General features: G+C 42.0%; 1 protein-coding gene across 3 annotated transcripts in view; it reads right to left on the bottom strand.

Moving 5' to 3' along the window:
- Positions 1-20734, bottom strand: part of OMA1 (OMA1 zinc metallopeptidase) — a 30644-nt gene extending 9910 nt beyond the window's left edge. The window contains exons 1-7 of one of the 3 annotated variants that reach the window (XM_073357546.1): positions 20650-20734; positions 18159-18701; positions 16801-17029; positions 15279-15452; positions 15069-15176; positions 12649-12777; positions 6835-6909 (exon numbers count right to left, since the gene is read on the bottom strand). In XM_073357546.1, coding sequence (XP_073213647.1) covers positions 6835-6909; positions 12649-12777; positions 15069-15176; positions 15279-15452; positions 16801-17029; positions 18159-18682 — 1239 coding nt within the window. In that variant the 5' untranslated portion in view covers positions 18683-18701; positions 20650-20734. The other 2 variants (XM_073357545.1, XM_073357547.2) reach the window with 2 other exon arrangements.
- Positions 20735-26662: the final 5928 nt, after the last annotated feature.

The following is a 26662-nucleotide window of genomic DNA, read 5'->3' as shown; positions in this document are numbered from 1 at the left end:
TTTTAAATTAGAATTCTCCAAAGCTCCTTTGACTGCATCCCTCACATGAACACAAGAAATGGCTATACTTGGTCACACCAGTGGTCCATCTAGCTCAGTAGCCTGTCTTCCAACAGTGGCCAATACCAGATGCTTCAGAGAGAATGAACAGAACAGGCAATCATCAAGTGATCCATCCCCTATCATCCACTCCCAGCTTTCAGCAAACAGAGGCTAGGAACACTCAGAGGGTAGGGTTGCATCCCTAACCATTTTGGCTAATAGCCATTGATGGAGCTATCCTCCATGAACTTATCCAGTTCTTTTTTTGAATCCTGTTACAGTTTTGGCCTTCACACCATCCCCTGGCAATGAGTTCCAAAATCTGACTGTGTGTTGTATGAAGAAGTGCTTCCTTTTGTTTGTTTTAAACCTGCTGCCTATTAATTTCATTGGGTGACCCCTGATTCTTGTGTTACGTGAATGAGTAAATAACACTTCCTTATTCACTTTCTCCACACCCGTCATGATTTTATTGACTTATCTCTGTCATCTGTATTCTAGGCTGAACAGTCCGTCTTTTTAATCTCTCCTCCTAAGAGGTTATTTCATATGCCTAATCATTTTTGTTGTCCTTCTCTGCACCTTTTCCAATTCTACTATATTATATCTTTTTTGAGATGGGGTGACAAGAACTGCACGCAGTATTCAAGATTCTATGGTACAGTTATGGTACATGGACTAGAATAAATGCTGAAACTTTAAGGGAAAAAATTAAACTACTTCACTAGAGCCAGAAAATGGGCAGGTGGGAATGTCAGGTCATGCTCAGTGAGCCAGATTCAACCCTGATGTTAACTCCGGGGGCGGGAACAGTTACAGAAAAGATGAGAAGTCTCTCAGGACTGAAGACTGGTACACTTCAAGGACACACTGGGCCCAATACTTCATTCACACCTGTGTAACTCATTGACTTTGATAGAATTACTCCTAAATTACACAGAGTTAGTGAGAGGGGGACCAGGCACAGAAATGGTTAATCAGAAAAAGAAGTTATTATATATTTCACTTTGTTTTAATTTACCATAAACAGCTCTGCACTCTTTTTTCTTTTAGTAACAGTTGCTACGCATAATACCTCAGAAGAACAAATTAATCACCCTCACAGATTCACACAAATCTACAGAGAGAAGGTCGCTTTTTCCACCTCAGTATTTGTGAAAACAGCAACCACCAGAATGCCCTTAGAGAAAGTTCAGAGACTGGGGAGAATTTCTGCAGGAGAACGAAGGGAAGGTGTAACACCCAATTTTTTGGCCTTCTACTCAGAGGACCTTCTGCTGTGCTATTTCTAGTGCTTGTGACAATAGGGATGACTTTGAAGTACAGGTAACCTGCTGTATCAAACATGACCATGCTAATTCTTTTTTTTTTTTTTTAATTTCCCATCCCAGAAAAACAGCATCCAAAAGGTATGTCACCAACGAGGTGCAGAAGGATAAGATTCACCAACCAAAGAAGTAAAAAACCCAACAGCCACATCTTTCACTGCAATCTAGATGCCAGCCTGAATAGCTTATAAGATAAGGGTTGAAGTTTGCCTCGCATTATGACTGGGCAAATTTAAAATGCCTCAATAAGCAGAGCTATTGCTGCATCACTGGCATAATTTGTCATATACTCTGAAATACAGCAAACTGCACAAGTGGCAGCAGAGTAAATGTTCATGCTTTAGAGAAAGATGAATGCCATGTACTATGGAAAATGAAGGGATTATTTTTCCTGTAAATTTGGAAATAATTTTTTTCGTTTTTGTAATGACTTTATGAGAAACAGAAGTGAAACAACACTGTATATGAAACAGACAAAGTGTGCACATGTGTACAGTGGATAACAATTATGTTAGTGAAAGGAATGCCATCTGGTTTAAGCACCTGACCTTGGGAATACTTTACACAGCAGTATGACGATAATGAAGGAACTGTGGTAACAGCTGCAATACAGAAGGGATGGAAACAGAGTTACCAGAAAACTACTTCCACAAAAAGTTGCAGCAAGGAAATCTATTATTTATATTGTGATAACACAATGCCTAGGAACTCCAATCATCATAAAAAGCCTGATGAAAAAAATCTTAAGTTTATGTGCAGTCAGAGGTCTTAACACCTAGCTAATTTGGGGCATACCCATACTATACTATCAGTTTGTTAAAGTGTCCTGGAGTGTAAATATAGATAGATATTAGAAAATCACATCTGAATACGCTGTATGGAGCAATGGTTGTCAAACAAAAGTGACAATTGTCTTAGATAGCTAAATATTTGTAGTAAAATTCAGAATTTAAGGTGTTTCCTATCGTAATACTGTAGGTACTTCGGCTATCTTATTTACTTCAGGGGGATTCTCACTTTCTCCACCCAGGACCTTCAAAGCAGCCAAAGGACAGTGGATTGAGGTCATGCCAAGAATATGTCTGGTCAACGACAACAGCAGATGAGTTTTTTGGGTGGGTGGTGCTTGTGAAGGTTGTTCAGCTGCTGGCTGGCAAATGGGAGGGGGATTGTTTCAGCAATTCCTGTCTCCCCCCAATTCCCATGCTGTTCTCTACTTCAGGGAAACACTGAGCACTGAATAGTTTTTAGAGGACCACCACCATCCACTGGGCAGCATAAAGATAATGCCAAAAAAGTGCTCTAGTCAAAATATAAGCTATGAGGGCAGAGGTACCAGGGGAGAGTAAGTCAGACAAGGTTTATTAAGTGAGGACAGAATGCTACGGTCATGAAGCCTATTTATATTATTACTGATTTATAGGTGGCTGTAGGACAGTAAACAAACTTGACTGTGCAGCCAGCAGACCCTGATAGTACAGTATGAGATAGTGTGTGGGATTCAGTATAGGGGTATTATTAGCATGAATTTGGGATGACCAAATTTCTCGTGAGCATGGAAGCCATGAGTTAGTTTTAAAAGTTGCTCTCAAAACTCATGACAATAAAACCGGTTTTGTTTGGGTCTCATATTTTACAACAGTAATTGTTTGTTTTCTCCACCCTGCTTACATGTATGTATGTATGTATGTAACCCTGCACCACTTCCCTCACCCCCATCCCTTTGCTTTTAGATTGTAAGGTCTTTGGAACAGGGACCATTTCTTCCTATTTGTTTGTACAGCACCTAGCAAATTTGGAGCTCATCCATACTATAAATATTTCCAAGTGTTTAAATGTAAAGATCAATGTGATTAGTATATTTGTGTATATTATCTAAAAATGATCTATGTTTCTTCAGTAAGTCACTATGCTGAAATTCTGTGAACATATGATCTCTTGTAACCTGCCACAAGTAAAAACTAATGATATATACAGCTGGAAATTAGGAACCTCATCTTCCCATATGGATATGGAGTGTCTGAGATATTGAACAGTAAACATCACTTATAGAAGACCAAAGTCTTACACCACAGCCTCTATATACTTGTATTTTCCTGCTATACATTCATGTGAAAAAAGGAACAGCTATGTATCTTTGTTTTTGTATGTTTTTTAAAATAAAAGCTTGCAATAAACTGCTCAAAGATTTGGAATATCAATATTTTTGTTCAAGATGTATTAGTGGTGAGAACACTGGTGAGAAAGTTGAGGTACAAGGCAACAAGCTATGTAATTAAGGAATTATTCTCTGGAAACCATAATCACATGTGCGATATTAGATGTGTTTATGTGTACAAACACAAATAATGACACACTCTCTCTTAATCCTGCTGCTGTGATAGGGACATTTCTTTTTAACTCTAACTTCAGAAAACTTATTTGTAGGGTAAAGTTCAGAGGAAAATGGATCATGAGAATGACTATAACAGGGACTAAATGCAACTGGCACCCAGGTTATAGAAAATTCTCATGAGTGAGGTACATATCACTGTCTTCATTATTAGGTGCTTGTGTACAAAAAAGCACATTTTAGTGGTTCAAAAACAAAAGTAGGAATTAGGATTGGATTTAGTCATGACAGCCACATACTTGCTGTACTATTCTGGGAAAGTTGCTTTCACCTCTGTGTGTCAGTGTTTGTAAGGCACTTACCATAGCATCTTCCTTTCAAAGATGTCAGAAATAAAAGTTTGCAGTAAACTGCTCGAAGATTTGGAATGTTAATATTTTTGTTAGAGATGGATTAATGGTCAGAACGCAGAAGAAAGAGCCTAGGTGCAAGGTAACAAGCTATTTATTAAGGAATTATTTTCTAGAGACCATAATCACATGTGTGATATTAGAAGTGTGTGTGTATGTATGTGTGTACTAAGTCTTCGTAAATTAGTGTTAAAAGGAGATGTCCCTACTGCAGCAGAAGGATTAAAAGTGTGTGTGTCATCATCTGGTGTTAGTTTCTGGTATAACCACTACATGCTTCAAAGCAATGAGGTCTTTGCCCCAGAGAGCTAGATATCAATTACCTTTTCCCTAAATATATTTCCGAGACCTGTGTCCTCACCTGTAACCTATTAAAACCACAAATAAAAGTGCAATCTCAACTATAGGAAATAAGAAACTCAGAATGATAGAAGATTCAAAAAGGTCAAACTGCAAAAAGCAGAATTCTCTTACTATGATATATTAGCACTAGATGGTGCTGTTGACATAGTTATCCAACTTAGCTCCAAAAACACTAAATGGATAGGTAAAGCCGAAAGGTCTTGCTTAATTTATTAACTAAATCCCTCTAAGGATAAAAGTGTGAATTGGTAGAGAGATTATGAAATAAACTATGAGTACTTTACAAAGAGCATTAAAGCCTCATGTTAAAAAGGAGCTGCATCATTTAAATTCCACATAGAAGTATGAAACCCATCTCTCGCACATATAAAGCAGCTGATATATTAAAAGTGATTTATAAATAAACTGGCACCACTGAAAAAATACGACTATGTTTATTTTAAATCTTGAAACCAAACAAAAAACTGATCTGAATTTTAAGTTATAAAGCATTATATAAACCATAATTACTAGCTATCATATCTCTAGTGATACAATCAATCACAATACAGAAAAATTTAAAACCACCCTTGCTTACTTACATTATCTACTCTGATAATGATATACTGAAACTCAAGTGCACTACAGATTAGTAAAACAATCTTCAATAACTTTTGTAACAGACAGAAGCTAAGTAAAATACTGTATATCAAAAGCCAATGGATGGAGTTTGTAATCTACATTGCCAGATATACTTCCATGTATATTACCTATGATAGGGAACTTCTTGGTTTTCACTTGTTTAAGAATAAGTTAGTGACACCCAGTTTTATGAACTCCACTATTATTATAGGTTTCAGAGTAACAGCCATGTTAGTCTGTATTCGCAAAAAGAAAAAGGAGTACTTGTGGCACCTTAGAGACTAACCAATTTATTAGAGCATAAGCTTTCGTGAGCTACAGCTCACTTCATCAGATGCATATCGTGGAAACTGCAGCAGACTTTATATATACACAGAGAATATGAAACAATACCTCCTCCCACCCCACTGTCCTGCTGGTAATAGCTTATCTAAAGTGATTATCAGGTGGGCCATTTCCAGCACAAATCCAGGTTTTCTCACCCTCCACCCCCCCACACAAATTCACTCTCCTGCTGGTGATAGCCCATCCAAAGTGACAACTCTTTACACAATGTGCATGACAATCAAGTTGGGCTATTTCCTGCACAAATCCAGGTTTTCTCACATCCCCTATGTCCTATGCAGGGGACACCATCACAGGGCCTAATAACATCAGCCACACTATCAGAGGCTCGTTCACCTGCACATCCACCAATGTGATATATGCCATCATGTGCCAGCAATGCCCCTCTGCCATGTACATTGGTCAAACTGGACAGTCTCTACGTAAAAGAATAAATGGACACAAATCAGATGTCAAGAATTATAACATTCATAAACCAGTCGGAGAACACTTCAATCTCTCTGGTCACGCAATCACAGACATGAAGGTCGCTATCTTAAAACAAAAAAACTTCAAATCCAGACTCCAGCGAGAAACTGCTGAATTGGAATTCATTTGCAAATTGGATACTATTAATTTAGGCTTAAATAGAGACTGGGAGTGGCTAAGTCATTATGCAAGGTAGCCTGTTTCCTCTTGTTTTTTCCTACCCCCCCCCCCCCCGCCCAGATGTTCTGGTTTAACTTGGATTTAAACTTGAAGAGTGGTCAGTTTGGATGAGCTATTACCAGCAGGAGAGTGAGTTTGTGTGTATGGGGGTGGGGGGATGTGAGAAAACCTGGATTTGTGCAGGAAATAGCCCAACTTGATTGTCATGCACATTGTGTAAAGAGTTGTCACTTTGGATGGGCTATCACCAGCAGGAGAGTGAATTTGTGTGGGGGGGTGGAGGGTGAGAAAACCTGGATTTGTGCTGGAAATGGCCCACCTGATAATCACTTTAGATAAGCTATTACCAGCAGGACAGTGGGGTGGGAGGAGGTATTGTTTCATATTCTCTGTGTATATATAAAGTCTGCTGCAGTTTCCACGATATGCATCTGATGAAGTGAGCTGTAGCTCACGAAAGCTTATGCTCTAATAAATTGGTTAGTCTCTAAGGTGCCACAAGTACTCCTTTTCTTTTTACTATTATTGTACTTTTAGCAAAAATGCCCTTTTGTTTTCCAGTTGACTAGTAAACTATTATGTTTTCCCTTAATGTCATTAAACACCTATTTGACTAAAATTTGGGGGATTCCTAGACTGCAAAATTAAAGTTTACCTGTCCATGAATTGTCATTTGTAAACAGCTTATTCCAATAATAAATTAAACAGAAGAACTATTTGGCTAGTAAGAACCAATTTTAGTTACCTTTGCAGCAAACTGAAGTCCAACTTTGTCAGCTTCAGCCTCCAGGGTCCTGTTATATGGCCTATCAAATAAAAACTGAAAGAGAAACATGTCAAAGGCTTGATCATAATTCTTGGTTTCACCGATTTATGAAGTCATTAACATTTTGTATATTTTTTAACCTGCTCATAAGAAAAGCTGGATGGGGTTCATCATTATATTAATTACCTGTATATGACAAGTAAGCAGTTTTAATCCTTGTCTAGCATAGTATATTCTTTCCATCAGAACTCAATCCATGTATTCACCTGGGAAATTCACATATTTCTCAAGGAAAAGGAGTAAATGCACTTCTAAAGCACCTTTCATTAGCTGATCTCAGAGCATTTTAAAAGCAGTTTAAGGGACACTATCAATTTAGCTAGTCAATTTTAGAAAGGGAAGTAAAGGCAGTTCAGGTACTAGCCTAGGATGTGATGCCCCTCCTAACCACATCAATTTTGTGGATTTACGATTACATTTGTCTGTTTTAAAAAGTGTTTTATCTCCCCTATGGCTGTGTGGAAGATCCACACAAACAGAGGAAACAAACGGATTATGCATAAACAGGAGACAAACTTTTATCGTATCTTTGAATTAATGTCACTTTAGGTTTTGCTTGTAACTGTAGTAGGTAAAAGTTTCAGGGAGAAATGGGATTTTTAAATTGTCTGTGTCTTTAAGCCTTGTATGACATACCCGAGGGTAAGTACGTATGGTATGGGAAACAAGACAGTCCACAGTATCCGACACTACCATAAACCATAAGAGATCAATGCCCCTTCATGATTATACTCCCAATACAGGGCATAAATGCTCCTTGAGAAATCCAAGAGATGAAGATATTAATCTGGCCTGCTCCCACTCCATTAACCCTAGTGATGTAAATGACATTGCACAAAGACACTGTTTTGCCAGACAAAGATCCAGTTATACAACCTCCAATCTTCTAGAATATGCATCTTATGAAGATTCACATAGTCATGTGCTAGTAAAACAGGTTACAGTAAAGATTTACATGCCCTGTTGAAGCAGATTGCTGTTCTGAGTGAACTTTGCTCCTGTTCTATAGGCATTATGACATCACTCTCTGAGCTGAGTATCAATTGGGAAATTCCAACTAGAGAGAGGGAGCGTTACAAGTTTATTGCAGGGTTCTTTCAGCTCCATCACTGGATGAGTAAGAGCTGGAAAGCATTTGGGATCAAGCCATTGGTGAGGCCTCATCTGGAGTACTGTGTCCAGTTTTGGGCCCCACACTACAAGAAGGATGTGGATAAATTGGAAAGAGTCCAGCGAAGGGCAACAAAAATGATTAGGGGTCTGGAACACATGACTTATGAGGAGAGGCTGAGGGAGCTGGGATTGTTTAGCCTGCAGAAGAGAAGAATGAGGGGGGATTTGATAGCTGCTTTCAACTACCTGAAAGGGGGTTCCAAAGAGGATGGCTCTAGACTGTTCTCAATGGTAGCAGATGACAGAATGAGGAGTAATGGTCTCAAGTTGCAGTGGGGGAGGTTTAGATTGGATATTAGGAAAAACTTTTTCACTAAGAGGGTGGTGAAACACTTGGAATGCGTTACCTAGGGAGGTGGTAGAATCTCCTTCCTTAGAGGTTTTTAAGGTCAGGCTTGACAAAGCCCTGGCTGGGATGATTTAACTGGGAATTGGTCCTGCTTCGAGCAGGGGGTTGGACTAGATGACCTTCTGGGGTCCCTTCCAACCCTGAGATTCTATGATTCTATGAAGAAAGAAGTGTTCTAGAACTGTAACTGCCACAACAGAAGAGCATCAAGGAAGTGGGCCTGGCAACTTGTACACCATGAGGAAACCGAGGCACTAGTTCTTTTATTGAAGCAGCATGGATAATCCTGTTTTATTCAGCAAATCTAGGTAAAATGAGCCAAGTAACTAAATTTTCCTGCATCTTTACAGAGATGTAAACTGACAGGCATTTTTGGATTATTTTTAGGATGTCTGTATGTCTCCCACTCCACCCTATCCCCCTCCCCCCAAAAAAGCTTTACAAGAATAGGATACATATTGTGACAAAGTTCCTGCTCTACCTTGGTGGGTCTTGCGCTTATTGGCGGATTTGCTCGCCTTGGAGCTTCACGGCAGCCCTCAGCTTGGCCGTTTTTCTGAACCCACAATCCAGGTCGACTCCTCCTGTGTCTGACCAGGAGTTGGGAGGATTTGGGGGGAACCCGGGCCCGCCCTCTACTCCGGGTTCCAGCCCAGGGCCCTGTGGAATGCAGCTGTCCAGAGTGCCTCCTGGAACAGCTGTGCAACAGCTACAACTCCCTGGGCTACTTCCCCATGGCCTCCTCCCAACACCTTCTTTATCCTCACCACAGGACCTTCCTCCTGGTGTCTGATAATGCTTGTACACCTCAGTCCTCCAACAGTCTGCGTTCTCACTCTCAGTTCCTAGTGCCTCTTGCTCCCAGGTCCTCACACACACACCACAGACTGAAGTGAGCTCCTTTTTAAAACCCAGGTGCCCTGATTAGCCTTCCTTTCTTTATTCTAGCACCTTCTTGATTGGCTGCAGGTGTTCTAATCAGCCTGTCTTAATTGTCTCCAGAAGGTTCCTGATTGTTCTCGAACCTTCCTGTTACCTTACCCAGGGAAAAGGGACCTACTTAGCCTGGGGCTAATATATCTGCCTTCTGTTACTCTCCTATAGCCATCTGGCCCGACCCTGTCACAATATATTGGCTTGTGTTTGTGCAAAGGCTCTGGGAAACATAATATAAGGCAACCCAAGCTGATCCACTCAGAGTAAATAAAAGCAAATTCCATGTTTTATAAGGAAGGAGAGGACAGTTCAATTCCAACACCAAAGCCTTTCTTACCAAGTCTAGATATTGCAATGATAGATAACACAGAAAACTTGAGACAAATACGTACAGGGAATATTTATTTCCATTTCATTGAACAGTTTCCCCAGGTACAGAGAAGCACACATAATCATTTAGAGGACAGGAGATTCTTCTAGGTGTGTGTGGTCTTTCATATCTTTCTGAATCACCATTAAAAAAAAAAGAGGGAGGATAATAAGCTTGATGGGTCACCTGTGTGTGCCATGACACTCCCAGTTTCTATTTTGTGTCTCACAAATGGACAAGATGATCACTTGCAGCACTGACTTGAGTAAAGCTCTACAAAAAGGCAATTTTTCATCTGTTCATCATGGTCACTTGTTATTTTTTGTTTTGGTGATTTTACTGCAATTTTTAGTCAGGGGCTTCTAGGCATCAAGGAGGTTGTCTCGCAGCCCCCCCCCCAAAAAAAAAAAAAGCTATACAAGTCTGAGAGAGAGGAAAATTTGATTATTCTTTACCGAAACAGGGGTGGGAGAGCTGAAAGTTATCTTAATCACTTGCAGAAATTTTAATGAATTCTGGATGCTTGTTTTTCTAATGGCTGCTGTATAGAACAAAGGAGATGCAAGGTAGGGGGGAATATAACACTACAAGGATCTGCACTAAAACTCTATTATCCCCAGAATGTTTCTGGATCTGTTGTCACCAAGCAATATGGTGTCCCCATTAGACCTAAAATACGTCCCAGTACTGCCCATCCAATTACGGTTATACTCTGAAGAATTACTAAAAATGGCAACAGGGTATTCCATATTTATTGTGTTCCAATGATTATCTCAAATTTTGCTTAATTTACAGGAGATGCTTTCTTAAATGCCTGCCCTGCAAAATTGGTGGAATAAGAATAAGCAACCTTGTTAAGAAAGAGATTTTCTTTTCTGCTTCTGCCTAATAAGCCTCGGCAGTAACTACATGAAGCAGCTAAGTGGATGGGCCTCAAGGCATTTAATTGACAGATGAATACCTGCAGCCGTTGACAAATGATTTGATTATGTGTTATTGTTTTTTTAAACTTATGGACATGTTGGAATGAAAGAAGATCTGCCAACTTTCCCTTCAAAACTACCTGACAGAAATTAAACAGAGCGACTGATATGGATTTACAGACATTGACAATGGTTATGTGTGTTAAAGAGGAAGTCCCATACACCTTAAAAATCTCGACACCTCAGTTAGCTCAGGAAATACAAACCATGTGTTAGAGAATAGGGAGGGGAGGGAAGAGAGAAAAAGGGGAAAAAGGGGGGGAAAAAACGTTCTGGTAAGTATCACAGCTAGATGCTGAGCGGAAGCAGGAGGATTTTGCAAGGACATGGCTGAATCCAGGATGAAAGATTGTGCTTTTAACAAACTTCCCTTTAACAAAAGCCTATCTCCCTACCCAACTAGTTCTAAAGTAGCCTTAGACTGTGGAATAAAGTTTTGCAATTTGCTTTTACCTCAGCTGTCTCTCTCCATATTCCACGTTGAATAAATTTTATTTTACTTAAGCCAAGAGTCAGAATTTGAAACTATCTGGAGTTATTGCTAGGGTAAGAGATCCCAACCACTGAAGGACAAGAACACTTTTGTAGTGCAAGCATAAAAAATTGGCCCTGGACAGAGAAGGTCAGGACAGAAAACTACTGATGTAGGGGTCGGAGAATAAATCTAATATACGTTCTTGGTCGAAGACACAATTCAATCCCACAAGGCGCATGTCATGATACCCCAAAACGTGAGAAAGGCCTTAAGAGCAAGAAACAAGTTTGAGAGGTTGACAGGGAGCTAGGTCTCAGAGACCAAACAATGGGCTTTTGTCAGAGTCCAGTCACAATAACTCAACATTTCCTCAAACTTTGGTCTTTAGATCATTTGCTGGCATTCAGTGCTGGCTTTTAAGATGCTTCTACAAACATCCAGCCTCTGTTATAATAATTTATGTTCAAAGCCTATAGCTCCCAGACTGATGGGTAGATATTACAGCACAGACTGGTTATATTTGTTTTGAAGAACCACTGGGTAACAGGAAAAGAATCACAGGCAATATAAGAGTCTTTATTCCAAGGCTGATAAAAATGTTATGACATATGCAAAATTCCCCCAAAAACTTACATAAGAAGTAGCTGAATAACTGGCAGACGCACACAATGAATTAGTTATCAGGAAGAATGTGGCAGCACACAAACTCCAAGTTTTATTTTATTGGTATTTATGTTGGAGGGACTACATACATTTCACTGGGTTCTTTATAGTGCGCTATTGGCTTTAAAACTGGATTTAGATCCTGAATTTTGTTAAATTAGAAGCCTGTTTCCCACCAAAAACAAACATCCATAAACACAGTCATTTCACATAATTCTTTCTGACAAACTAAAGAAAACAGCTGTCAAATGCAGAAAAATAGTACCTCAAATGTCAATTATTTTGAAAAAGCAAACTAAGATTAAATGGGACATTGAACATCCCAGAGGTTCTAATTCACAAGTGCTAATATGCTGTAGATTAGTTCTGTAGGCTGACCCTCTGCTACGCAATTTGGAATTGGGCTCTTCCCAAGCTAAAAACAGTAAATTCTTTACTAAATATTTGAAATATTACAAGGGTCAAGTCACAATACAGCATCAGATGAAGCAGAAATATTAGAAATTTATAAAATTTATACAGCTCCCTCAAAAAAACCCAAATCCTTATTATACAGTTATAACTCTTAGCTCTCCCCTCTTACACACAGAGTTGGGTGGCACAGTCATACTCCAGTACTACAAATGGAATGTTTTCCAAATGACTAAGAAATGACAACTTACCCGAATAATAGCAGAAAGTATATTCAGCTGCACTTATAGAAAAAGTGTCACAGTGCGTAGCATACAGAACCAGGTATTAAATAAATGAAGCAAGTACAACAATACCACTGCCTCCACCTTACCTCCTGCAACTTAGTCTGGATCCACTGGCCTACAACTGCCAAACTATCTCGAGGACAGACTGCCCAAATCATAGTGAGCAAGATAAGCGACAGGAAATCCAAGAAATGTACCAGACTGGCTTTCTCTGCCTAAAAACAAAAACAGTGAAGTTTTCAATAATTTACCCTTGGATCTTGCTTGCATGCATTATTTCTGAATTTGAGAAAGATAGTTCTTTTCTATCTTAGGTACATATATGCCATCACAGAATGGGATAACCCTTTAAGAAAAGAGGACTTGGCCCCAACTGCGAATAATTCGCTGTCTCCTAGGTGAGAGGTTTTAAGCCAGGTATCAGGTGATAGCCTGCAGACAACCTGGTCCTCAAATAAAAGACCAACAAGCAACAGAAAGCACATAGGCGTCTGCAGGAGACCCAGTGACAGGGAAAAAAAAGACTAGAAACAGGTTCTCCCTACCAGCCTAGTTGAAGATAGAAAGTGTGTGGGCAGGGACAGGATCCTTATGTGGATGGGGCTTTAGAAGAAGTCAGGCATCCAGACTTGGCTTTACTGTTTTGATTTGTGTTGGACTATTTTGGCGACAAACACATCCCTGAAAAAATGGATTGAAATTCTTCTGCTGTCGGAAGCTTTACTTGACGTACTGGCCAGCGAGTGGTCCACCAGCTTACAGTCCTTGATCATTGTAATATGAGCACTTCTCAATCTAACATATTTATCCACACAATACCTCTGTGAGGTAGGGAAGTGATATCCCTGTTTTACAAATGAGGGCTGAGACACAGAGCAACTAAGTGACCTGCCCAAGTTCACACAAGGAATCTGTAGCAGAGAAGGGACTTGACTTCAGATCTACCAAGATGCAGGCTAGAGCCCTAACCGCTAAGACCACCTTCCTCCCAAATTCCATCAGTCTTGCCAAAGTTAATCTTTAAATTCAATTCTGTTACAATGTAAAGCTATTCCAATAGTTAGAGCTATTGTTTCTCTCTCTCAAAAACTGCAGCTCTCATGTCTCTGTTCTCCTTTTCATAGGTGCAATGCTATCAAAAACGGGTAACTCAACATAACTTCTCCCTCCCAAGTAATAGCCCCAAGGGAATACTGCTATCCCTTGTTACATTTGTTCCCCAAATGCACTAATCACAGTTGTATAGCAACTTTCCACTAAATGAATTAGAACTATTAAAACTCCTAGTCATGACTATTTTTCAGATGAATTTAGCCCTTTTCTGTATATGATCATATGCAAATCTGTTGCGTGGGTCACAATTCTTTTCTTTGCTTAGTGAACAGTTTGTGCGAGATTTGGGTATTCACTCCAGGAAACTGGTTACCTAAGTCACATGGTAACTCGGGTTCTGATTGGATGACTGAGGCTTTATAACAACAAGAGGATAAGTTCCCTTTTTTCTTACACAAAATTAGCCATGAATATTTTTAACTGTTCAAATAACAACAAGCACTTCTGGCATGAATCTTCTTGTTCACCAAAATGTTTGCAGGTGCCAGTGAAACAAATCAGCTGGTTTGTTTGCAAATGCTTTTGAGAGCTATCTACCTAGCTCTAGAATAACCCTGGAAAATTATGGGGAGTTTTATGTTGAAAGTTTATGGGTTTTGAGACTGGATGGGAAAGTACAGATATAAAAGACTGCAGACGTTGCATTAAAAGAAAGGAATGATTGTGGGTACAGATGCAGCTACACCTTATAATGACATGATTTTTCTGTTTCGACAATCAGCAGTGTGGATAACATATACTCATCTACAACAACTTGGGCCAAGATTTTATTCCCAACCTGTTTTTTCAAAGCTGGACCTGCAAAATGTGAAAGATTATTATACCCATTTTGTGCATGAAAACTGGTGATAAACTACCAGTTCATCCATGAACACATTAGGGCTTGGGATATATGCAAGGTGGTACATGTTCACATTTGCAAGCACACTCAGTTATCTGCAAACGGAGTCAGACTTTAGGTCCCATGAAGACTCATCCAACAATCCTAAAAACTAACTATGGAATTTTAGGGCTTTGCTACTGAATTGCAAGTATCATGTAATTCAGAAGACATTTTAAATACATCTATGGATTCAACATGTTTAGAAGGACAAAGGGCCCAATTTTGTAAAGTGGTGAGCAACTGCAATTCCCAAAGCCTGCATATCTCAGGGTCAAAGCCTAACTGCTATTTCGTAATGGAATGGAAGCCTCTCTTAGGGACTGATCCTGCCAACATTCACTAGCAGGTCTAGTGCGAACATTGATTAAATTGGCACAGTTATATGTGCAGGATCAGGACAGTCAACCTTTAAACCAAATTCTTTCTTCAGTTTGAGGAAGCAGCCTGAGACTTTGGTTTATATATTAACTTGGGGTTTTTCTGTTTATTTTTTTAAAAAGAGGTACTTACTGCATGTCCCAATACAGCATGAGCTATTTCATGGCCCAAAATGAAAGAGAGCTGGTGAATATCTGACACCGCATTTAGCAAACCAGTGAAAACAAATACTTGTCCATTCTGTGAGCAAAAAGAAAAAACACATCATAATATAGCATAGGAACTGTGTAAACAAGTTGCATTCTTCAATATTGCTTACCTTTGCTTTTGGATTTTACTTACTGGAAGCACAAAAGCATTTATGCCTGGTTCTTCCACCACATGGATAACCCACTTGAACTCCGAGACCTGCGGGATGTCCTGGTTGCTTTCAGATAGATGACCAATAACTTTTTTCACTACCTGATAGCGAGGGTCTGTCTCAGATAACATCTCATTTTTAAACTGTTCCATCCACTGAAAGAGACAATTTGTTGAGGTCTATACAGAATAAAGAATGCAGTCTGGAGGCTAGCTGTTACACTTACATGCTGTATCAGCGTACCACAGTAAAAGTTTTGTTCCAAACAATATATTAATAATCCAGTTCTCATATACTCTTATATACCAAGTCAATCATCCAAGGAAAGCAGTAGAGCTCAGTTTTTCACAATTCTATGCTAATTATTTTGTATCAGATGTAATAAAATTGAACATTTATATATGCTGCCAAGTAGTATTTCCATTTACACCAAATGCTTGGATATTAATTAGGCTATATTAGTACAAAAATCACTGACCAATGTGGGGAGAGAGCAGAAGGAAGCTGGCTGCAGGACACTGACGCTGCCTCACAGACAATTCAGAGAAGCTTTGTGCAGAAGTAGGATCATGCATGCCCTAGAGCCGTGGTTCTTAACCAGGGGTCCGGGGCCCCCTGGGAGATCCCAAGCAGGTTTCAGAGGGCCACCAAGCTGGCCAGTATTAGACTCGCTAGGGCCCAGGGCAGAAAGCCAAAGCCCCGCTGCATGGGTCTGAAGCTCAGGGCCTTGAGCCCTACCATCTGGGGCTGAAGCCAAAGCCTGATCAATATAGCTCCACAGGGGCCCCTGGGGCATGGGGCCCTGGACAATTCCCCAGCTTGCTACCCCCTAATACCGGCCCTGGCTTTTATATGCAGAAAAAGAGTTGTTGTGATACAGGTAGGTGGTGGAGTTTTTATAGCATGTTGGGGGTAGGGGGCTTCAGAAAAAAGAAGACTGAGAACCCCTGCCCGAGAGTACTCTGATCAAATCCCCAAAAAAGGCTCAAGAGTGGTTAGGAAACTTAGGCAGGGAACAGCACATAGGTATTTTATTTTTACTTAGATTTTTCTCTCTGGTGTGCTATCTAACATAACGAGTAATAATGTTAGAAATCATTGTAAAGACTGTTTTATATGTTTTAATTATCATGTGATCCTGGAGAAGTAAACTATAAATCAAAGTGCCCACAAGGTTGAAGCTTTGGGAAAGTGTGTGTTTAAACTAGTGGGGTGGCTTGGGGGAATCTGCACTGATGTGGGGGCTTAGGACAGCCAAAAGATAACAGATCAAGTCTGTGCCCAGGAAACATGCCTGTGTAGCCAAAGAAAGAGACCGTGCTGGAGCCTACCCAGACAAAGGGAAGTTTAAGAGCAGATGGGTCCAATATGTCAGTACGCAAACAGAAGGCTAGTGAGTGGCCAGAAGGGGGAGCCCGACCAGGGTTGTGAGACACATCAATGAACAGGAACATGGTTTGTGTGTGTGTGAAATGGGGAGGGCTTCTTTTCTTTCAAACTCACCATATCATACTCCATCTGGGACAATTCCCTAAAATGTTCCTTCCCAAATACCAACAGTCGAGCACGCCCAGTGATTGGTGTCTCCTCCAAGTGAGTAAAATAAAACATAATAAATAAAACCACAAAGCTACACAGACCCACAACTATCTTCCATTTGTTTTTTCTTGCACTTTCTTTAAAAAGTTCCCGTTTGTTAGGAGGCAGTGCCTTCCACCATTTTCTGATGCTCCTGCAAGACACAAACATTGTACATTGTAAAGTGAGTACAGTGCCTCACACAAGTGAGGAGAGGCTGTATACATTAACATTTGTAAAGTGCTAGGATATCCTTGGATGAAAGAGTCGAGAATCATTAAATAGTATGTATTCTGTCAGTTCAGTGCAATATTTCCTTCAAGGAACAGGAATGCCTCACAAGGTAGATTCTTCCTTTTTTTAATAGGAACTATTCTAACTGTATCTTTTTGATCTGGTTAAAAAAAAGCATGTTGGGATTTTTTTGTTTAAGAACATCTGAAGGAAGGATTTTTCACCCTGGTACTCCTTCCATGGATTTGCAAGACACAATCAGCAAGGGCTGATCAAAAATAAGTGCATACAAAAGGATGCACATATTGAATCTCACTGCGCATATGAGAGAGAATGAATTTCTATTTCTATGCAGGAGCTGCACAGTCAGAATCCAACTTAAACCACGTGGTATATTTGTACATTCAGCTTAGGCTGCAGCCAGGGAGAATGAGCAACCCACTTTATCTCCAGCCTGAAGTCAACAGGTCAGAATTGTGTCAGCAGCAGTAGCTACTCTCCTGCTTGTTGTGGAGAAGAGGACAGGTGAGGTACGCCCAAGTTTTTGGCTTCTGCTTTTGCCTCGGACCACATCTCTGGCAAACATGATGTCTACTCTTTCAGTAGATAGATGCCACGATATTTTGGCTTTGCCAAACATATCACTGGCCATTATGGCCTTGATTTTCATTGAGGGTGCTCAGCAAAAATAAGTGTTTATTTTGTTAGGACCTGAATAAATAGCGATTGATTGTTATGGTCTGAAACTGGTGCATTTTCTAAAACAAAACCACAGGAGAGAGGTCCTCCCAGTTTATAACCATTTTAGTCTGATTAGTGTATGGACTCTATTGTGGTTTGAAAGTTGTGATAAAAACAAAATTTAAAAAAAAAAAAAATTCAACCCTAACTCCAAATCCTGCAAAGCTTTACACAAATGTTCAACTTTACACACACTGAGTAGTCCCATTAACATTAATGAGATTACTCACTGTGCATAACAGTAAACACATACATAAGTCTTTGAAGGATAGGGTCTTACTCTAAGAGAAAATAAAATAGTATTTTACCTTCCAAGAATGATAGCAAATAGCTTCTGAGCCGGTTTAAGAATAATCCACAATAGAGGCACTGGAGCAGCCTGAAATGATGATGATGTGTGAAAAAGCCTGATGATCTGAACATCCCAAGCAGGAACGCGATTTGGGGACTGAACTGGAGCAAGACTTCGAAATAATGCAAGTTCTTCCACTAACGGCTGAGAGGTTAGGAAACAAGGACTTCTACAGCTACTGAATACGTTTGTGCACATTTCTATATTCTTGGCATTCAAAAAACATCTTTGGCTTTTATTAATAAATTTTCTGTAGAAGTTAGAGCTTCCAATCATAAAACAATAGCTGGTGTTGCTACTTATATCTAGTCGCTTACATTTATCCACTATGTGACTTCTTTGAATCTGGCGATGTCCATTCAAAGCTTCAACTGAAGACCTATAAAGATTATTGCACTTTGCTTGATGACTGGCCAAAGAAGTTAAGCGAAATAAAATGCAGTTCCTACCAGCTATCTTTAGGCTGCAGATAGCATTCATTTCTCTTTTGTTTATTCACCTTGAAACAAAAGAAACATTATTGTAGAGATCTTAAAAATATAAGAACTAAAGCAATTCCTGAGTTATGAATTCACTTTAGCTGAACAGAAATATCCTATTTCTTGTTTGCCAAGTCTCAGAATTACTACCCTGTCTTCTATTATGCACTTGTTACAACACTGTTTTAAACTGCACAAAAAGATATTAAACTTTGCAACTGAAAGTGCAGGAAAGATATTCCTCGTGGTCTCTTTTTCTTAAAGACAAGATTAAAATGATTGTATTCGGAAGATGTAAAAACTCGTAACAATAAGGTTATGTGGATTTTGCTCTTTATTTTGAATATTTGTATCCTTTACTGTCAGGAGGAGAAATACTTTTTGTTATCTAGTTTTGAATTTATAAAATGCACCTATCATGCTTTTTAGGTGCATGTACTATCCTGCAGAAAACAAAGCTGATGCAATGTCAACTGACAGACACACAACCTCCCTCAGAGAAGTTAATTGCCACTAAACCAGCTCTCCACAAGGAAAAACCTTACTGAACAATTAAGGTATGCTGCTGCAATATGCTTTGTATATCAATAATTTGGGTGTTATCAGAACTGGTACGGAAGCCCAGGCTCTTCACTGTTCATTCAAAAAGACAGCAAAAGATCCCATATACTTCATAGACTACTGACTTTTTACACTTCAGTCAAGGAGGCAACTATCACTTCCTCTATGTGTTACTCTTCTGCAAGCTATCCTAATAAACACGGTGCATAACTGCAGGTCCATTTGATGTGAACCTTAAAAAAAAAAAAAAATTCTGCAGTTGTGCTAGTCAAAGTGCAAGAATGAGCAAAGACTTCAAAACTACTAAGAACTTAATCTGCAACATTATAAAGGAAGTTTATTTTGCACAAGGGAGGAGCCTGTCCCATCAAGCTTCATTGTTAATATTAAAGCAGTTTAGCACCTAGACACTAGGTTTCAGAGTGCTAGCCATGTTAGTCTGTATCAGCAAAAACACCAAGGCGTCCTTGTGGCACCTTAAAGACGAACAAATTTATTTGGGCATACGCTTTCGTGGGCTAAAACCCACTTCATCAGAAGCATGGAGTGAAAAATACAGTAAGCAATTTATATTTACACACACACACAGATATACATATACATACATACGTTTTATATATATATATATACACACACACACACACAGAGAGCACATGAAAAGATGGGAGTTGCCTTACCAGTGGGGGGGTCAGTGCTAACAAGGCCAATTCAATTAAGGTGGAAGTGGCCTAGTCTCAACAGATGACAAGAAGAGGTGAATATCAAGAGTGAAAACTACTTTTGTAGGCATTTTAGGAATCCTTAGGAGATACACTTATAAATAGATACTATGACAGGGCCACCTGAGTAACACACTACTAGGCTTGGGAGGAGTTGGTTTTTCCATTAGTAAATGTTGATTTCGTCATACACGTGTGAACCAACCAAAAACATACTTCCATTGATTAACCCCCCCATTTAGAGAAGCAAGGTAAGAACACTGCTGCGTGGGGACGTAGCAGCGTCTGAGGGAAGGCTATTTACTGCGTACGCGCGCCAAGCAACGGTGACGGTTTGTGTTTTAAAGCTTTCCCCTTTTCGAATCCCAACGGCCACTGCCGTGAAAGAATTCCCGCCTGACCCCGCCCTGGTGACAATGTAAACCCGCCCACAGGAAACGCTGAAAGAGACACGTGATCCGTGATGCAGCCTGAAGCCGGGCCTGGGTCAGCCCGGCACAGGCTCGGACCCCCACCACGCGAGAGGGTCTCCCGGCGCCCGCGGGAGCGCCCCCCAGCGAGGCCCAGCCGCGCTGACACGTCACGGTCTGGACGGGACGGAGCCGAGGGCGGAGATCCGGCCCCGCTGAGTGGGCGGCTCGCTCGGGCCCGCCTGGGCGCCGCAGCGCGAGGAGCGCCCCGTACTCACCGCCTCAGGAAGTGGAGATGGGGCCGCCCTGAGCCACGCGGGGCCCCGCCCCACATTCCCCCTGGCTCCGCCTTCGACTGGCAAGGCGCCATGACGACGAAGCCAGCGGCTCTCGTCGCCCCGCCCCCTGCCTCTGTCTTCACAATCGCCCCGCCTCATCCGAGTCTCGTTTTGCTATATTCGAGCCGCCCACTCCGCTGTGGCCCCGCCCCCTGACCTGAAAGCTCCGCCCCATCCCTTGTTCCGCCTGCGGGAGGCTTCCCCCCCTCCCATTTTCCATCTAAACGGAGAGATTTGGAGGGACCCCCTCACCTACAGCCAGAGGGAGCACCTGCTGCCCTGCCCCCTTTGTGGGGAAGGGAGGGGCCGGACAAGGGGGGGGCGCACCCGGGGAGTCGAGAGCAGACAGCTGTGACACCCCCACCCCATCCCACCCCTCCCTGCAGCCGCACTCTGTCTGCTGGGGCCGTGCACCCGCTTATCTCCAAGGCTGCCATCCACTGGGCCTCCTCATCCACCCCCCCCCTTCACTGCAACTCCAGGGCCTATGCACTCTGCCCCCAGGCCTAGCCTCTCACCCCCACACCTGGCTACTGCACCCCCAGGCTCCCCCCCAGCGCCTCCTTCCTCCCCACTCCGCCTCACTGCACTCCCTTTCCCCCCTCCCCCCAAAGCCCACTCTATCCCCAAGCAAAGGGATGGTGGTTAGGAGCGATGCAGCAGACAGGGGTCTCACAGGGGAGGGGCGTGGAGGAGAGGAGGGATGTGGGGCAGGGGAAGCCTCATGGGGGAGGGGAATTTTGGTAAGGGAGGGGTGGAGTGGAGGAGAGGAGGGACTCACCAGGAAGTGGCAGACAGTGGGGACCTTGGGGAAGGGCAGAGCAGGGACAGGAAGAGGTGAAGTGCAGGCGGGTTCACCACAGGCCAGCATCTGGTGGCAGGTCAGCAGAGGCTGCACCAGGGGAGGTTTAGCCTCTCCTGGCCTATTATACCCGCTGCCCATGCCCAACGTGCAGTTTCCTGCCACCTAGGAAGCACATTTTAACTTGCGGATACCAATTTGTTAGTCTCTAAGGTGCCGCAAGTCCTCCTTTTCTTTTTGCGGATACAGACTAACACGGCTGCTACTCTGAAACCTGTCAACAGCACCCAAACTTCCTCTGCCTAAGGAACTAGGGATGTGTCCTGAAAGGCAGGTGCTGCACGTGCCTTGCCATCTGAATGGGTGCAAGTGGAAGGTATGTGATAATGACAGGGTCGGTGCCTACTGCACGGCAGCTCATGCGGACAGGCATGAGGCCTCTGTGTGGAAACAAAGGGCTTGTCCCTGGAAAAGGTGTGAAAGCCCAGCTCTTGGTCCCACTGCCTCCCTGACAGAGCTGCAGGCACTTTGCAATCACCCTGCTCGCTACATGCCATAAATTTCATTTTAGGATGTTTTTTTTTCTTCTGGCATCTACTGAGGCTTTTTTGATTCCCTGAGCTGCCCCCTCATCCCTGACTCTTCTGTCTTCACTACCAACCTGAAGGCCATGTTGCTGTGACAGTCCTCCCTCCCAGCAAGAACAGAAGCATATAGTTCCTTCTTGAGGGTTGTAGTCAGCACTTCCATCATGTCTGTCTAGGCCAGGACCTTCTGTGGTGACACTAGTCAGCCTGGTTGCTAGAAAGCCAGGAAGAATGAAATGGTCTTCTCTGTGTCCAGCAGATTCAATAAAGAATTTCCTTGATAATCAATACTATCAAATTCTGTCTACTCTACCACAGGGGACCCCAGGGGATGAAATTGCAACTCATCAGGCAGGGCTTGGTTGTTGGGCTTTTTTGTTTTTTGATTGTCAACTCCATTCCTGAAACCAACCTGGGGAATTGTTGCCGATTGACACAAGTCTCTTCCTGCACCCAAAGGCTGAGCATGCCCCAGTTAGTCAAGGAGCAAAGAACTGAGCCTCAAACTTGCATATCCGTGTGCAGTATCTTCAGGAACTACTTACCTGCTTTATATTTCCTAGACTCGTTCTATTTCCCTGCCTTTCTTGCTCTTCTCATCTAGCTCAGGCCTCCTCTCTGTCCCTCAACACACATAAGAGTTTTTTACTTTACATCACTGAGACTCTCAAACAAACTGTCTCCATCTTTCCATGTCACTGACTTTCCATCTTATTTCATATTTCAACTGAAATCATGTATTTTCTCCTTTCCATATTTCTTACTCTCTCCTCTGCTATTATTTGTCTCTCTGATTGTATCATTGAACTGTGTCTGGCATATGGGGTGTAGGAATGGCACAAATAAGGGCCTGATTTTTCATGTCTGGCTCACCTAAAGCTGTTAATGTAGGAGTTTGGAGCGTACAAGGAATACAAGATTGGGTCCTAAAGTCCTATTATGCTCTCTGCATTTCTAAAAATGTCCATGAATGGCATTCCTACTCATTAAAATTCCAAAGCAGACAAGCAGCAAATATAGCACAGATAATTACAGGATATCTCTATCATATACCAACACTAAATGTCTCCTTATGTGAAAATCTGGCATATATAGTTGCACAATTGGATAGTATTAAGTGCTGGTTTTCTATAAATAGGTAGCTAGATCAAAAGCCATTATAGACATTTATACAGTAGTTGCTCTTGAATTTTAATGAACATACATGCATAGTAACTTTTGTCTGAGGACCTCAAAGAGCTTAAAAAGGTTGGGTAAATATTATCCCTATTTTACAGGTGGAAGGACTGAGGTTAAGGCCCAAAATCTGGCCCCAGCACGTACACTTCACCCTTGTGAAGAAGGACAGCAAGAAGGCTGTGCACCAAATGACTCCCAATTAAGCCCTATTTTGATGCAATAACTGGCATATAGGCTTTATGCTGGCTCTCTGCACAGGAGTGAAATTCACTTAGCCTAGGAAGCTGGGTTGTATGTCAGGAGTGCCCTGGGGCATGGAGCTGCTCATCTGGTATTTCTTTAGGGATGGAATCTTTTCTGAAGCACCTATTATCCCTGTACATGGTGGAGTGGAAATTGCCAACAAATCCTCATAAAAAGCAGTTCCCATACCCTTTTCTTGTCCCAAAATCCTTTTTGCAGGTCAGTGGTGTGTGTGTGGGTGGGAGGGGGGTCTTGGAGCAAAACTTCATGACTTACAGGATATCCACTTCCCACTGCTTATGCTCTCCGAATCCTGCCCCTATGCACCAGAATCACAGGATCCATTTTAAGCAGGATAGGGCAAGTGACTTGTCCAAGGTGATCCTCGGGCAAAATTGGGACTAGACCTGATTCCAAGTCATTAGGTCAAAATACTAGAAAACCTGGCTCCCTTGTCCAATTTACTGTTTACCCTGTTGCCAGGCAGTAGCTGAATGGGGTCCTTGCAGTTCAGTTTCCTATTTGAAGCAGAAATTGGCAATGTGGAGTCAGGTGTTTTTCCAGTATGATTTGTTTATTTACAAAATGTATACACATTCTATTTTCTTGAACAGAAGTGGTAACAGACTGCACAAAAATCCCTTTTGCAGAAACCTCAGGCAAGGCACCACTGCCCTGTCCCTAAAAAGAAGCTGTGTTGGACCTCTGTCTCTCTGGCCTCTCACAAAACAAAAGTTCTCACTTCCTGACCTAAACCCTGAGTTTTACACCTGGGAAACATAACTCAAAGCTTCTCCTCTGTGGCCACAGGCTTTCAAAGGTGAGCCTGCGGGTTTACACAAAGGAATCTCCCAGCATTAAAAGCCAGACAAAAGAGAATGGTTTAATTAACTCACACAATCATCTTCATGTGGATTCAGGTGCTTGGCAAGCCATGAACACCTTTTGGTATAAATATTAAAATCTGAAAACAGATTTGTGGGCCCCAGACCTGCAAACACTTAGGACTTGTCTATGTAGATACTGGAATAACTTTCCTAAGGTGTGAATTTAAACCAATTATACCAATATCACTCCATGTGTGGACTCTCTTATTCCAGATGCATCCGATGAAGTGAGCTGTAGCTCACAAAAGCTTGTGCTCAAATAAATTTGTTAGTCTCTAAGGTGCCACAAGTACTCCTTTTCTTATTCCAGAATAAGAGCACCTTTTTCAGTTTAATTTATGCTGCTTTGGAAGGGGTTTATTGGTTTAATTATACCAGTATAGTCATACCGGTAGAACTGGTTACATTTTCCCATGTAGACAAGCCCTTATGTACATGAGTAACTTTGTTCATGTGAGTAGTCACATTGAATTCAATGGTACTGCTCACGTGCATAAAATGACTCATATCATGTTTGAAGATTGGGGCCCCTTTGATGCACTGAGTTTCTGTTTCATCATGTCTTGTCTTTTTGAATAGAAGGAAAATTGGGTGGGAGAAAGAGGAACAGCATTATAACATTTGCACTTATTTTTCTTACCAATCCCTTCATTGTGTGCAATTTATTTTATTTTCTATCCCATCTGTAAAACATCAAATGCAATAAAAATCATTGTAAACAACCTACCTATAAACAGACCTTAAAAAACAGATAATTTTCTGCATTTCCAGCAGGAGGGATTCTCTAATGTTTTTATCAAAACTCTTCCCTTCCCCATATTTTTCACCTTCACAAGTAAAGGGGTGTAATTTATAATGTGCAATGATCTAGTTCATATAAATAACTGTAGAATTTGTTTCTGTTTTTATCATAATCAGTAAAATACTTAGCATTTATACAGAAATTTTCATTTCTCACAGGACATCACAAAAATAAATAACTAATATTAGTCAGAAGGGATGGTTTAGTGATCCAAGTATTGGAGTGATCCACGCCCCATTCCCTGGTATCAGGGTTCAAATTGTAGCAGGTTCAGTGAAGCCCTACATCCTTCTGAAGGTGAATTTCATACCACTTAGGGTATGTCTTCACTGCACAGCTAACCCAGGTGTTTCGCGCCCAGGTCTGAGCACATAGGTTAGCCTGGCCTAGGTGAGAGCATCCCCATAGCAAAGCCCTACCTGGGTTACTGTGTCATCATTGTTTCTGCACTAACTCCTGTGTGTCTGGGGGCATATCTCATAGTTATTTGTGCTGAGACACTAAGATTCTTTCCCAGTTAGTTGCATCAACTGCAGAAGAACTTGCCTTTTCTTTGGAGGAAATTTGTGGGAAGGGTCTTATTGGGATCCAGGAAGTGGGTGGGCGAAGCCCGAACACTGCTAAAGGATCCCCCGCCCCCCCCCCCAGCCTAAGAGGGGGGTCCACAGGACCTAAAAAACCAAATAATTACGGGGGACAACTAATGAACAACAGGGACAGGAGTGCGGTCAAAAGGTCAAACAAAGGGAACCGGACGGTGACACCGAGCAGAGAACCCCGGACAGCGCCCACTGTTCCTCAAAGGCGTCAAGGGAATCAGTGTACGCCGCCCAGAGGAACTCTGCCCGGAGGTGTGAAGGACGGAGGATCGGAAATAGGCCCCACAGTCACAGGAGACTCCATCAGCCAACCTCCTCACCCTGGTTTTATAGATGGCCACTTTAGCCAGGGCCAGGAGGAGGTTGACCAGGAGGTCCCGTGACTTAGTGGGGACACAGACAGGGAGTGCATAGATAAGGAGGTGAGGGGAAAAGTGCAACCAAAATCTTAACAAAATATTCATGAGGAGCCAGAATAGGGGCTGCAGCCTGGCGCACTCTAGGTAGATGTGCGCCAGGGTTTCCCTCACACCGCAAAAGGGGCAGATGTCCAGGATTGGGGTGAACCGCGCCAAGTACATGCCCGTGCTCACGGCCCCGTGAAGGAGCTGCCAACTGATATCCCCAGCGGGCCTTGGGACTAAGGTGGAATATAGGCCGGCCCACCGGGGCTCCTTACCCTCTAGAGGTGGCAGGACGTCCCGCCACTTTGTGTCGGGGCAGGACGCGAGGGTGAGGACATGAAGGATGTGGAGCACGAGCGTGTATAGATGTTTCCTTGGCGCCGTCTGGAAACAGACCGGCTGCAACTCATGTCGCTGGCTCATGGTGAAGGGGCGGGGGGGGGGGTCGGT

Source organism: Lepidochelys kempii, chromosome 8 (assembly GCF_965140285.1).
Source record: "Lepidochelys kempii isolate rLepKem1 chromosome 8, rLepKem1.hap1, whole genome shotgun sequence".
NCBI classification, from domain to species: domain Eukaryota; kingdom Metazoa; phylum Chordata; order Testudines; family Cheloniidae; genus Lepidochelys; species Lepidochelys kempii.
Note: the sequence above shows the minus strand (reverse complement) of the source record. Positions and strands in the feature narration are given on the sequence as shown.